General features: G+C 38.2%; 1 protein-coding gene across 1 annotated transcript; it reads left to right on the top strand.

Annotated features, from left to right (window-relative positions):
• The first annotated feature begins 5,115 nt into the window (after positions 1 to 5,115).
• LOC113283732 lies at positions 5,116 to 8,012 on the top strand. The gene is made up of 8 exons (XM_026533068.1): positions 5,116 to 5,251; positions 5,488 to 5,706; positions 5,832 to 6,118; positions 6,217 to 6,386; positions 6,478 to 6,700; positions 6,807 to 6,892; positions 7,091 to 7,225; positions 7,652 to 8,012. The coding sequence occupies exons 2-5, from the start codon at positions 5,540 to 5,542 to the stop codon at positions 6,562 to 6,564; spliced, it is 711 nt and encodes a 236-aa protein (XP_026388853.1). The 5' UTR covers positions 5,116 to 5,251; positions 5,488 to 5,539; the 3' UTR covers positions 6,565 to 6,700; positions 6,807 to 6,892; positions 7,091 to 7,225; positions 7,652 to 8,012.
• Positions 8,013 to 14,574: the final 6,562 nt, after the last annotated feature.

The following is a 14,574-nucleotide window of genomic DNA, read 5'->3' on the forward strand; positions in this document are numbered from 1 at the left end:
GACAATGAAGAATCCATTTTGGACACGAACCGATTTGTTACAAGTCATAACGCGCATGGCCGAGGAAATGGAGACTGGCAAGCCCTACTTCGCCGCGGAAGGATTGCTCTTACCAAAGCCGCACCTTACAGCGGAAAGTACGCACCTAGCTAAGAGGATGCGCCCCCACCACAGAAGTTATGCACACGGCCACACCAAGGAAAAGAAGGAAACCCTAAGAACTAGGTTTTCGTGGGAAAGGAATTGGTGGCAGTCACCTGCCCGTGCATGCCTACTTTGCATAATAACTAAGGTGGCTAGCATTATCGTGGTGTTCACGCTGAGATATTTCTACAAGTTCATGGAAGATACACCTATGTCTAGGGTTTGCACCAATATAAACAAAAAAGAGAGAAAAAGATTGAAAGAGAAACGCCGGAGTACATACTTGGAATATGCTTGCTCGCTTTATTGCTACCACTCTGCCGCTAGCACCAGGACGTGAAAACAAATATACGAGATAAAAAGGAGAGTTAACCCCTTTTATAGGCGTGATACTTTTGGAATTTGAATAAGGAAAGGATTTCCTATTTGAGGTACGCATGGTAAGAGGCAACCAGGACAGTAATGGCAAGCTTCACGGCACCAACAGTCCGCATCCGCATCAAGCCAGCACCCACGCCACGCCAAGCCAACACCGTGCAATGCCATCGCCCACACTATGTCGTGCCAGCACCCACGCCACACCAAGCCAACGCCCAAGCGCATGCCAACGCTCAATGCCATACCACGCCATGCTGAGTTAGCACCATGCCAAGAGTCCGCACCATGCCAGCGCCCAACCAACTTCCATGCACAACCAACGTCCGAGCCAAAGCCAGCGCCCACGCCAAGCTTACGCTAACGGCTTAATCGCAAGCCGACCAACACTAACGGATTCATTCCAAGCCGATCGATGCTAGCGGCTCTCATTCCAAGCCGATGCTAACGTTCTTCATCTCTGCCAACAACCGCTTCTATCATTTCACGGTCTAGCCAACAACACCCCGGGTAGAATTCACACAAGGCCGCCAACACGAGAATCACGAACTCTCCTTACCTCTCGAAAAAGGTTTGCCGGGTCTTCTCGACCATCTTTTCACGACTTGTCATTTCGAGTTTGACCTTGTCTGTCACCATATTATGCTTACCTCGCAACAATGCTCCTGTTCCGAGCTAAGCAGGGGACTTAATGTTCATGGTGGTTTTTAGCTTAGGGTTAAAATCGTAAAACTACACATCTTACAGGACGTCACTATGACCACTAGCGCATTTATTGAATCATTCAACATGCATACGTAAGAGTTACCAGGGTACATTATTTTTATATATATGAGTGTCATTTTCCACAGCAGAACCCTTAGTATTGACCGACATCACCTTCGTATATGCCAAACCCTAATTCTTATACCACCGTGCCAATAGAAAACCATGCCAGCCACGTCTCCGCGCTAAGGCACGCCAGCAGGCAAGCCGCACCACCGTACCAATGGAAAACCATGTCAGCCACGTCTCGGCGCCAAGGCACGCCAGCAGGACAGCCACACCACCGTGCCAATGGAAAACCATGATAGACACGTCTCCGCGCCAACGCACGCCAGCATGCCAGACGCACCACCGTGCCAATGGAAAACCATTCCAGCCACGCCTTCATGCCAAAGCCATGACGGCCCTAAACCATGTCATTGGCTGCCAAACAAAGGGTTGCAACAATCAACGACCACACTTTCATCTGAGATGCGGATCTCATCCGTCCAAGTTCGCCACCAAATGCATGGAAACTTGCGGCCCAAGGCCAAACATCACGGTTTGCACCAAAACCTAATTTTGGCCACGCCTACACTATGCCAAAGCCATGCCGGCCTTAAACCATGCCGATGGCTGCCAAACGAAGGGTTGCAACAATCATTGGCCACCCTTCCATCTGAGATGCGTATCTCATCCGTCCAAGTTCGCCACCAAACGCATGGCAACTTGCGGCCCAAGGCCAAACATCACGGTTTGCACCAAACCCTAATTTTGGCCACGCCTACACTATGCCAAAACCATGCCGACCCTAAACCATGCCGCTGGCTGCTAAACGAAGGGTTGCAACAATCAAAGGCCACCCTTCCATCTGAGATGCAGATCTCAGCCGTCCAAGTTCGCCACCAAACGCATGGAAACTTGCGTCCCAAAGCCAAACATCACGGTTTTACCAAAACCCTAATTTTGGTCGTGCCTACATTATGCCAAAGCCATGCCGGCCCTAAACCATGTCGTTGGCTGCCAAACGAAGGGTTGCAACAATCAACGACCACCCTTCCATCTGAGATACAGATCTTAGCCGTCTAACTTCGCCACCAAACACATGGCAACTTGCGGCCCAAAGCCAAACATCACGGTTTTACCAAAACCCTAATTTTTGCCGCGCCCACACTATGCCAAAGCCATGTCGGCCCTATACCATGTCGCTGGCTGCCAAATGAAGGGTTGCAACAATCAACGACCAGCCTTCCATCTGAGATGCAGATCTCAGACGTCCAAGTTCGCCACCAAACGCATGGCAACTTGCGGCCCAAAGCCAAACATCACGGTTTTACCAAAACCCTAATTTTGGTCGCGCCTACGTTATGCCAAAACCATGTAGGCCCTAAATCATGTTGTTGGTTGCCAAACGAAGGGCTGCAACGATCTACGGCAACCCTTCCTCCTGAGATGTGGATCTCATCCGTACAAACCTGCCACCAAACGAATCATGGAAATGTCTTGGCTGCAATGCTAACACTTTGGTCACGGCACCAACCTGGCTACGACGCCTATTCTTTGGTCACGGCGCCAACTTGGCTACAAACGCCAAATCCTTTGGCCACGCCACGTGTAGCAACATGGTACACGTTTTTCACGAAAACACTCGAGACATCAACACATGTCACAAACTGGGGGATGCTCATTAGGGTATTGGTTTGGCGGTTTACAGCGTGCGGCGTACACTATGCCTTTTATAAGAAAGTGCCATAAGAACGAGTCAGATAGTAAATACAAGGAGTAATGGTGAAACGTTTCTTTCATTATGGAACATCAATTCCAGGCGTTACCCGTTACCACCTCCTTCCACTTTACTCAGCCGTTTCCATCTCATACGAGACTAGAGTACGTTTTGTTACGACTTGTATAAATAGGTCTTACCTATTTCCACCAAAAGACAAGTTTTGGTCAGGAGCATACAATACTCAGAAATCACTTGTTAGCTTTCCCATCTGTTAGATTTCACTTTCTGATACAAGTCAAACAACTACTCTTCCAGTATCAATTATTCTGGTCTCAACACTTTCTTCGCTTCCCTCCCCAAAACCAACCCTTCTCCTTTACTTTGTGACCGAAGCAAGTCTGGAACGGCCATTTCTTGGTCTAGGCCGGATTTGTACAAATTGATCTCTCGAATATAAAGTACTCCATTGCAGTAAATTATTTAGGGTTTAAGCTCGTTTCTCACCCACAACACATGAAATTGCCGAAATTAGCAGAAACGGTTTTCACCCACAAACAACTGTATAATCGGGTCTCTGTGAAACACTCAACATTTGAATGCAACCTTTGACTACTTCCTTTAACTGCGGTATCCTAAGATTGGATTCATCCCAATATGAACCTGAAACCAGAACAAGAAGCAAAAAAATCATAATAAGCTAAGGCTCATCTCTCTAAGCCAAGATTGTTTGCACCCTCCAATTACCTCTGATTTAATCGCACCAAACGAACTCTCAGTTGTATGCCCGTCAATTGCATCACTATTGGCACCATATTTTCATGTGAATGTTCTGCAAACTAACACCTCGTTTATTTTTTCCTGACTCATTTGAGTCGTCTGAATCTGACTCGTCTGGATCTGACTGATATCACCTGACTCATCTGGATCTAACTCAATATGTTTGTTTTTTTGAGTCAGAACTGACTCACCTGACTCAGAAATATGTGAATTAGTGCCTTGGTACCATGAGTTATGGGCATTTTATTCTCTGAATCAAATAGGTCCCAGTCAGATCTATTTCACAATAAAAAAAAAGTCTGACATCTGACTCGAGCCGAGTCAAATTCAGACAACGAATCAGCAAAAAACAAACACATGCGATATTTGCGTCTGACTGGCGATTTAAATTACACTCGGCATCCGATTCGGGGCCAGTCAAATTTTTGTTTACTCTGTTTTTATGATGTCTAACTTGAAATTTAATTCGGCTCACACATCTGACTCGGAACTATGTGAGTCAAATATATCTTGTACCTGACTCGTTGGGCACATAATCATAATCGGTCAGATATGAACGAGTCACTTGCGTCTGAGAGACCTCGTTTACTCCTTTCTAGGGATGCACAAACCCGATTCAACCCACCGACCCAACCCACACCCGCCTGAAATTACCCACACCCGACCCAACCCACCTAGAAGCGGGTCAACTATGGGTCACAACATCAAAACCCATAGTATTGTGGGTCGATTATGGGTCAAAGCTTCCCTCTCTGACCCAACCCACCTACCCACCTAAATATTTCTTAGTTAATATTAACCCTTAGATTACCTATCCTAGATGAATCACAGCCATTGAAGTAGTGATATATAATGCCTAAACCTAAATCGCTAACTTCACTTCAGTCTTCACTTTTTCAATCACTTCCTTGAATAGTCTTTTATCTTTTGAGCTTCGAACAATTGAACTCATTTCTTGTAATTTGTATGCACTGTGCAACTTTGCACCAACTTCTTACTTCTCTGGATTATAATTATCATTTGTTTACACTTGACTTGGGGTCAGTTCTTTAATTATCATCTGTAAGAGTCTTAGGTAAGTCTGTAACTTTTTTTTTGATGCAATGTAACTGTAATGTGTATTTTATGGTGGGTAACCCACTACCCACCCGACCCAACTCATTGTAATGTGGGTCGGGTGAAAATCGACCCATTGTTATGTTGGGTTGATTGTGGGTGACAACTTCTGCTATCCACCATTAGTGGATTGGGTGGTGGGTGAGGCCAAACCCGACCCAAACCGACCCATGTGCGTCCCTACTCCTTCCCAATAAAATTAGTAAGAAAAAAGAAAAAGAAAATCAGAAAATGGTTTTTCTCCGTCTTTCGCTTCAAATTGGCGATTTGGGGTTTCTGAAAATACAAACCCTAGAAAACTGAAAATCAGAATTGAAAGAATCACTCACTGTAGTGGAAAAACTTCTGCTAAACCCTTAACAGTATCAGGTAAGTAGTTTTTAAACTTAGAAATTTGGTCTACTTCTGTACAAATTTGGTCTTCTAATGGTATCTGAACTTAGAAATTGGGGGTTTGCTGTCCAAATTCATTTGGGATTTTTTCTGTTTTAATGAAATTAGTGTATACAAATTGCGGGTTTGCTATAAATTTATACACTTGTATTTGGGTTTTTGATTTTTATGTCAAATGCCTATTTCAAATGTTCTATAATTTTTGTTTACAGCTGCTTAACATTGAATTCGAGGTTGATAAGACTAGAAGCTCTCAAGAACCAGATGCCGTCGACAACAAAACCGCGCTCTGCGTCTGTCAACAATGGCAGAAGGGCAAATGAATTTGTGACCGATGCAGTGGATGAGAGACTCGATGGCCAGAGGGCAAAAGAAATTCTGACTGATGTGGTGGTTGAAAGATTCAATGCTGTTGCTCTATCTAAGCAGAGGTCTGTAACTACAAAACCATGTTCTGCATCTGTCAATGGCAGTAGGGAAAACGAAATTGTGACTGATCTACTGGATGAACGACTCACCCCTTCCCTGACATGCTTGATGCTGGGCGCTGTAATAGAGATGAAGATGCTGGCATACTTGATGCGGATGGAGACAGCGACGTGCTAATTGTGGAAGACCAAACATTACCCACCGACTCTAATGAAGGTGCTGGCATACTTGATGCGGATGGAAACAGTAAGTATAAAACTGTGGAAGAACAATCATTACCCTTCAGCTCCGAGAAAGTTGCAGCTTCGTCAGGGAAAAGGAAACACGATGAAGTCCAAAGACAAGTATCTGACCCTCACAGTGGGTCTAACAACGCAAACGGTAATGGCCAAGGCAGCACTTCTAGGCCATCAAGTAAGTACTTACAATGTTTTAGCTTAATAACTAATTTTTTTTATTTTGTATATTAGAATGCAAGTGTATTATAATGTTTTGTACACTTCGTTTATTAGGTACCCGTATCCCAATTATATTCGACAAGTATGGACGGCCTTGTGATTTTGAGTCAGAAGAGTTTGCAACGGATATCGGAAGGATGGTACGTGCACATTGTCGTCCTGCATTTGAGTCTTGGAAAAAAGTTCCATTCAGCATGAAAGACAATATATGGAAAGATGTTGTTGTAAGTGAATTCAATTTATTTGAGTTATCTTAAATTTTTTATGATCCTTAGATTCAGTACATGATATGGACTATGGAGAGTTTCTTTGCAGGCTAGGTATATCATATCTGGAATTCACAAGCCTAATGTTTTTTCAAAAGCTAACAAAGCTTGGAGAACATGGAGGCATCAGCTGTGAGTAGAGTTGGATAAATATGAGTCGATTACTGCGAGAAAAATAAATATCCCGTACCATTTAATTACAAACAGAGAAGATTGGGAAAATTTTGTTGATTTCTGCAGTACTAACAAGGATTTGAATCGTCGCAAAACTGGTAAAAAAAGATAGAGAATCTCTTGAATTTTTACACCCTTGTGGCAGGAAAGGAATATATCGCAAAATATTCGAATTGGTATGAACTTTATATCATTTGTTTACAGATTTTAAAGCTGCGATGTTTGTTGACACCCATGGTTCCAAGACTGAAAATGATCCTGGATCATCCTCCATCTCAGATATTAAAACGGTAAGCTTAGTTATTTCCTTTGTCATACCATTGGAATATTAAAGAGCTTGTAGAAGCCAATTCAGACGGTCAAAAAGATGTCGACAACGATGCTGTGGCATTAGTCAGTGAAACAAAAAAATTTAATATATCAAAAACTTTTGTGAACTTCAATTTTCTCTACTGGTGAAATACCTTTATCGTCTCTGTCTTTCTTAGGTATATGGACGTGATGCAAGAGTCCAAAACAATCGATCTGCGCCACATACCTAACGTACTTCTAGACGATCAAAAAAATCTGCGTCAAACATACAAAATTGTACTTCTACGCCGTCAAATCAATCTGCGGCTCAGGTAAAATTTATATGATTCTTACAAATTGAATTTACATTCACAATTCAGTTCTACAATAGAAAGTAGAAATGACCCTCGTTATCCTAAATTGAAATGTAAATCACCCTGCATCATCTAATATCTCAACCTTTTCAAAGAACAGTTAATAATCAGTCTGGAATTTAGAAGAAATAGTCATAGTTAATTTATAATAACAAGATTGCTGTTGTGAAATTGTTTGCTCTGAGTTATTGGTTAACTTCATATACCTGTAATGGGAAAAGTTGGAAACTCTTGTTTAAAAGACACCAAAACTCTCTCAACTAAATAAGAAATGCAAAGTAACCCATGGTTTGTTTCACTTTCACTCAACTCTCTGCATTTTTGCATGTTAGCATATGCTCTTCCTTATTTTATGTTATTGAATTACACTGTTGGTGGATGTAGGCACCTGGAGCGTCCAACTTGCCTGCTCGTTCATGTTTGGCACTCGATGGGTCCATCTCGCCTGCTTGTTCAAGTTCGGCATCTTCTCCGACCAGCTATAAATTATGGTGTCTCATGCATTAAGTGCGTTAGTTTTTCTTTTAGGAAAAAAGCAAATGGTAACACGGTGAGAAAGTCATTTTGCGTAAAAATTAGATTCCTGACTTGACTTTATTCAAGGTCAACATATTTGTTAGCTTAAACACAAAATTATATACCCATATTAGATGCCTAGTCCTAGTTGTAGCCTAAGAAAAGAAAAATGGTAGTTGTTTTTGACAATGTTGTCTTGAATATTTTGAATCTGACTTACATTTGGATCTGACTTCTTGCATCTGACCAATTTTTTTATTTATACAAGAAAAAAGGCACAACCTCAACTGACAAACTGAATCAGGCACCTGTGGTGCTTTGTCCAGCAACCAGGGGAGTTCTTGGGACATCCCCCCTGGAACCTGATTGCGGATGGTTACAAAATAATTCTGGGACAACATAAAGGCAGTATAGGCCACTTAGGGCCCATTTGCAGGGGCCCAAAATTATATTTTTCTTTTCTTCCATACAGTAGTTAATGAGTTAAAATTGCACTCCATCCGCCACGGTTCAGACGAATGTTTAGGTGTTTTGGGAAAATGCGGTTTAGTCCAAAATCCCATCCAAATATACTATTTAGTCCTAACACACAAATTAGTCTTTTCTTATGGAAAATACACAAATAACTTTCTGGTTTATAATTTAGTTCAAATATTTACAGTTTAGTCCAAAGTGACTCATGATGATATCATCAGTTTTAAATAATATAAAAAAAAAATTAATATCAATTTATCTGTGGAACCGTTCGTCCAAAATCCGCAAATTTTATATATTTGGAAAGCTCTTTCCGAGAGCTACAAAAAGAGTACCCATATGACTATAATTTTCATTTTTTAAAAATCTTAATGTACAAACATGTACAGATCTACAAAAATCCTAGAAATATTGAATTAAATCATGGACATCTTGATCATGCCAGATCAAACCGAGTTCCGAGCTATGGTGCAACTGTCTGCTCAAAAAAGAAAAGAAAAAGAGTTGTGGGTATCATCACTTCACAATTTCACTAATATTTTTGGGTAAGAGTAAGTGATCAGGCTAAGAAAGAACAAACCTTGCCTGGACGAATATCTTCAATTGCCTCATCCACGAAAGCAAATCCACTCGTTTGTGTATCCTAATCAGGCTCATCCTTGTGCATAGACAAATCATCAGCTGTAGGAAGCATATCTGCTGCCAGCGTCTCAGATGCACCTGATAATTTAGCATGTTCATCCCTAGAAACAACTGGAGCTCTAACTGTGCTGCCACCTTCACGCGAATTACTCAGTCTAATCATGGGAAAATTCGATTTGTTCCAAATGAGTTCTTACATCTTAGCCCATTGAACCAGTTAAAATATTTCTTCCCTCATCATAACAAATAAAGGTAATCAGATTAGTTCCCAGAACAAACAAATTCAAATGAAACCAAACCTATTTTAACAATTTCACAATACAAAGGCACGTGATACTAGTTGCAAGCTCTTATAGAACTAGGCACTCATCTGTTTCACAAAGACATGCATATTTGCTATTTAGAGTTTAGTAAAAATGACATGTATGTTTATTTTGGGTTTGGTTAAAGAAAAATAAAATAGTCTTGTTTCTAGAATGAGAATGGCAGTGAAATCCACCATCTCAATTCCTAAATAGGCTTGTTTCTAGGATGAAAATGGCAGTGAAATCCACCTGCACTCATCTTGTTACAGGTGCACCAATATGTACACTTGTATTACAGGTGCACCAATATGTACACTTATAGAAGGATGGTAACCTGAATGCCAAGAGACCGTGTCAAGCTAAATCAGCAACTCTGCAAATGATGAACTACTAGAAAAACATCCATTATTGCATTTAAGAAGATCACTATGTTTACATAATATCATTCTACTGAGCATTATGTAAGACTGACTAAAATCAGACCAAGGAGACCAGCGTATTGGAATTATAAAACATACCTCTCATTGTCAGTGCGGAGAACTCGCATAGTTTCTTTTGTATGTAAATGATTCAATTGGCAGGTGTAGGATCATAATCTGGCGCAACATTAACACCAACATTTAGCGGAAGTCTACTTCACAAAACATTATTACCCTTTCCTTGTGTTATTTTTATTTTATCTTTATTCGAGTTGTTTGCTCGATGTTTATTAATAACAAAAATATATATATATATATACTAAAGAAAAACTAAGGAAGAGAATCGAAAGAAATAAAAAACAATTAAATATCTTTTCAGTTTGATGCTGAAGAACAATTACAACATCCTTACTTGTCCAAACAACTTTCAATTAAAACGTTCTCATCAATATTAGCCAGTGATAACACAAAGCTTCCAAGTAAAGATAATGTGAATCTTAGTTACAGCCGAAAATAATGCATTTGAATAGTATTACAACACACTAACTACAAAGATCACGTACATCAACATATAGTTATGCAAGTGTACAACTATGTACACCTAAATAACATAATATGTGTACAACAATGTACACATAAGTGCCTTCCTTAATTTCTTAGGCTTCAAAATGAATAACATGTGTACAAGTATGTACACCTAAATAATTAACAAGTGTACAAATATGTACACATTAATAATGCAAAAACAAAATGTGTACAAACTAGTAAAGCAAAAAAGTACACACGCAAAGTTTTCATAACCTTATGCTGTCATTTTTTTTATGAGAATTACACTGGTGTACAACTACGTACTTATCCACAAAAGCCTAGTAAATCCAACATTCATACTCACATAACATATAATATATCCATGAGACGGGGTAATGGTGTACAACTATGTACACCACCATTAACTATGTTTACCTTCAAAAAGAATTAAAATGTGCAAAACTATATGCACATTAACAAACAACAAGTATACAACTATGTATACATGTGTACCAAAAACATGTATACCTATCCAGTCTAGTTAACGTTTCTTGCACTAAGTTCTATCAAGACAAGGAAGCATCTATGTTAATGTTGAACTTCTTTGTGGCCATTAATTCAAGTTGTACCTTAAGAGCTTGAATGGGACAGACAAAGCATCTAACAATGGAAACTGATTACCTTCTTTAAGGCCAATGATTCTCTGTCATTCTCCAGATGCTTGATTTTCTCCTCCAAAGTGCCCTGTAAGTGAATTTCCAAAACACTTTCATGACTTGATTTGATTGGAACAAAATATAGTAATACCATGAAAAATGGATATTTTACCATTGAACAAGATATAGCTACATGCATATCTAATCTAACAAATGAACCTAACATAATTAATACACCGACTACTTAACCAATTTCTTTATATTAGCTCAAAAACAGGTTAAAATATCCTAAGAATAGAAAGTACTTTTTTTTGTGCATGGTACTATTATGTGCACATTAACTATTAACAGGTGTAAAACTATGTACACATCAATGATCAACAAGTGTACAACCATGTACACATTAAAAGTGTAGAAGCAACCAGTTCAGCAATTTATCAGCAAGAGAAGGTCTTCAACTAAAATGGACAATATAAAAATGCCTCCCCTAACACTTAACTAGAATAAACAAACACAAACAATGTAGAAGCAACCAATTTTGCTCCTATAAATAAATTCAATAAGATTAAAGTACACAACTAATAGTTTAGGCTAGCTAGGAATACAATAAACATCACATTTTCCACGGGAATATTACGACCACTTCTAAAATGAAAACATTAGCTTGCTTTTTGAGCGAGCATCAATAGTAAATCTTAATATATACACATCAAAATCTAAGAAAAACGTTAGCATACCAATACTTATAGAAAATGAAAAACGAATGTGTATCGCATTGAAAACAAAATAAAGAAATTAACTCCTATTGTTTTGTATTTTTTTTCTTCCATAGGATATGATGTATATGTCATGTACAAATACAATCCTAAAATCTCTTTTGTCCACTAACCGTGGCTTAGATAATTAAGGGCACTAAATTAAGGAATTTCTAAATTAATTAATCAAACAAGAGAAGTTCATAGACAAATTACAAATATTATTTCTTTTTTGATTTCAAGGAACTGATCCCATCGTCCTCTACCTCCCTGCCATACTGGTATTTCTCTTTAATAACATTTACATGACAATAACTTTACAAAGAAAATGAAAATATAGATGATCATTTTGTTTCATCTTCTTATTAATTAGTGGGATCAAAAAAAAAAAAACTTAGCTATAACTAGTTCAATCTATGTACCACATTTCTATAGTCACTCAGCAACCATTAGTTGATTATGACTTTCATCAAAACCGTCTACGTGCATTCAGTCGCAGAATGCGGTATACAGTATGTGACTATTTCTTTGTCCCACCAAAATTTTGCTTTTCTTTCATTTTTTATTTTTTGTTGGATGATCAACTGCAGTCACATTTTATATAGACTTACACTTTATTTAGTGCATGAATGCACAAAAAGAAGCTTATTTTCCCATTTCTTTCTTTTTATTTTAATTATTCTTGGTTTTCCTGAGTCTTACTTCCGTAATCATGCATGGAAAATACTTTAAGAAACAATTCATGCTTTTAAATAGTAATGCACAAGTATCAACACGACACAGATTGGGTCATCAATTCTATATACAGACTGAAACTATGTTAGCACAAGGTAGTACTTACTTCAAGTTGCTTAGATGTCAAATATGACATACTTATTCAAGCATCAACAAATCTCTTTTGCATTCTTTGGAACATTTTCGCAACCAATTGTTATGCACTAATGTGTGCTTGAGAAGGTGAGTTTGGTGTGTGATTTGGATTCTTTTTTAAGCTTTCTTGACCTGCATCAGTATGTAATCAATATAAAACTTGACAATTGTGTAATACAAATAGATAGAAGAAAACACGTAATTAGTGTAGTATCAATCAATATTCATCATCGGTATTCAAATTGACAAAGCATCTAACTAATACCAATTAGCAAATGCATAACTAAGTAAAATTGATAGCCCAAAATATGGAGATGAATTTGAATTTTTCAGGTGAAAATGATCTGGAATTAAAAAAAAGGAAGATGAACTGAGATTAAATTTGATTGATGGAGTAAGTAAATCAATTTACCCAATGAATAAAAAGTTTCTCACAGTGTTTCCATGGATCGATTATAGAAGACAGATTTGAAAGATTCAAAAAATGAAAATGAAAATGAAAAAGAAAAGAGATTACCAATGTTGTAGAATCAAATCGGAGAAGAACAAACTTGTTATGATCTGATAAAGAACCATTTATCGTTTCTAATCAAATCTGAATCTCAGCCATAACAAAAAAAATCCAAATCTTGGATGAATACCGTGAACACAATTGGGAATACTGTAAAACTCATCGAAGAAACACCAATTTTCATCACCAAAAGAAGAATGATGTGATGAATAAAAAACGAAAAATGAATCCCTAATTCCTGCCAAAGACCGATCAAAGACATACGGTTGATTTAAACTGCGATGAACTCGATATGTTGTTGTTTTCAACTAAAGTACGCAGAAATATTTCGAATAATTGTGCTAAAAGAAGGTAAAATTGCTTAACCCTAAATACCATGGTCTTTCGATTTGTTAGCAGAGAAACGCAAGAATGAAAATAGAACGACATTTACATAAAGGACATTTTCGCTATTAGAAAAATACAGTTTTGAACTAAATCGTTAAAAAAGGATTAACTCGTTTTAAAATTTGATATTTTGATCTTATAATATTAGGCCTGCTAGGGGTGGACTAGAGAGTCCAAATCCCAACATATTTGGGACTATATGTTAATTTCTACAAGTGTTTTTACGTAGGTTAAGGAAAAAAAACAGGAAATATAAATTTTCTAAATCTACCCTCATTGGTACTTCATGAAATTTTAATTTTATAATTTTAATTCCTAGATTGTAGTGTGAATTTGGAATTTAATGAATTATTTAACATTTTTGTCTGGGAAGTTGAGCTTAAATTATATTCGAAGTATTCCAATGTGGGGACAAATTAGAAAATTATCGGAAAAAATAGGAAAAACTTCAGGTAATTAATATGAGACTTGTAAGAGCAACTCCAATGGGCACATCAAATAGCTTGGTTTGGTGATTATACACCTATAGTGGGACTAGCAAACCACTAAAACGGATGAGCAAACCCTCAACTCGAAGGTTTTGTACATGGCGTCTCATACAGACTCGATCGGCTCAAACTGAGTGTAGGATCCAAATATCGCACAATAGTAAGATCTCGCGAGAATGTAGCAAGAGCCTGAGAGAACGTAGTGAGAGCCTGAGATAATATGAGTTGTAATCCACTACATATGAGTTGTCATCCACTATGTAATATCCTATATAAAGAGAAAGGCAAGAGAAAGAAAGAATAATAATCAAAAAGAAAAAGGAGAGAGACACTTTAGGGAGGACACATTTGTAGAGAGAGAGAGAAGAATTTGTATTATTATCTTCTTCTTCCTTCTTCAACCAAGAGCTCCAAATACTCATTAATGGAGTCTCAATTGTAATTCATATGTATTTAAAAACAATCATAGTGAAGATCCCTAATCCCGTGGATGTAGATCACATTGATCGAACCACGTAAATCTTGTGTCTTATTTTCTATTTTCATTATCTTTATCTTTATTTTCATATCAAATAAGTTTAGATCTAGAAATCATAGTCATGATAATACAAGGGGTGTGTTGTAGGATTTCCTGCAACTACACTGAGACGACCGGTTTTCTGAGACAAACGGGGTATATTAAGCGGAGTATCGTCTCAAACAGTATCGAGGGTCGTTCCATCTTGAGCCGGTCGGTTTATATTGAGCCGACAACGG

This window comes from Papaver somniferum, chromosome 5 (assembly GCF_003573695.1).
Source record: "Papaver somniferum cultivar HN1 chromosome 5, ASM357369v1, whole genome shotgun sequence".
In the NCBI taxonomy this organism is placed as follows: domain Eukaryota; kingdom Viridiplantae; phylum Streptophyta; class Magnoliopsida; order Ranunculales; family Papaveraceae; genus Papaver; species Papaver somniferum.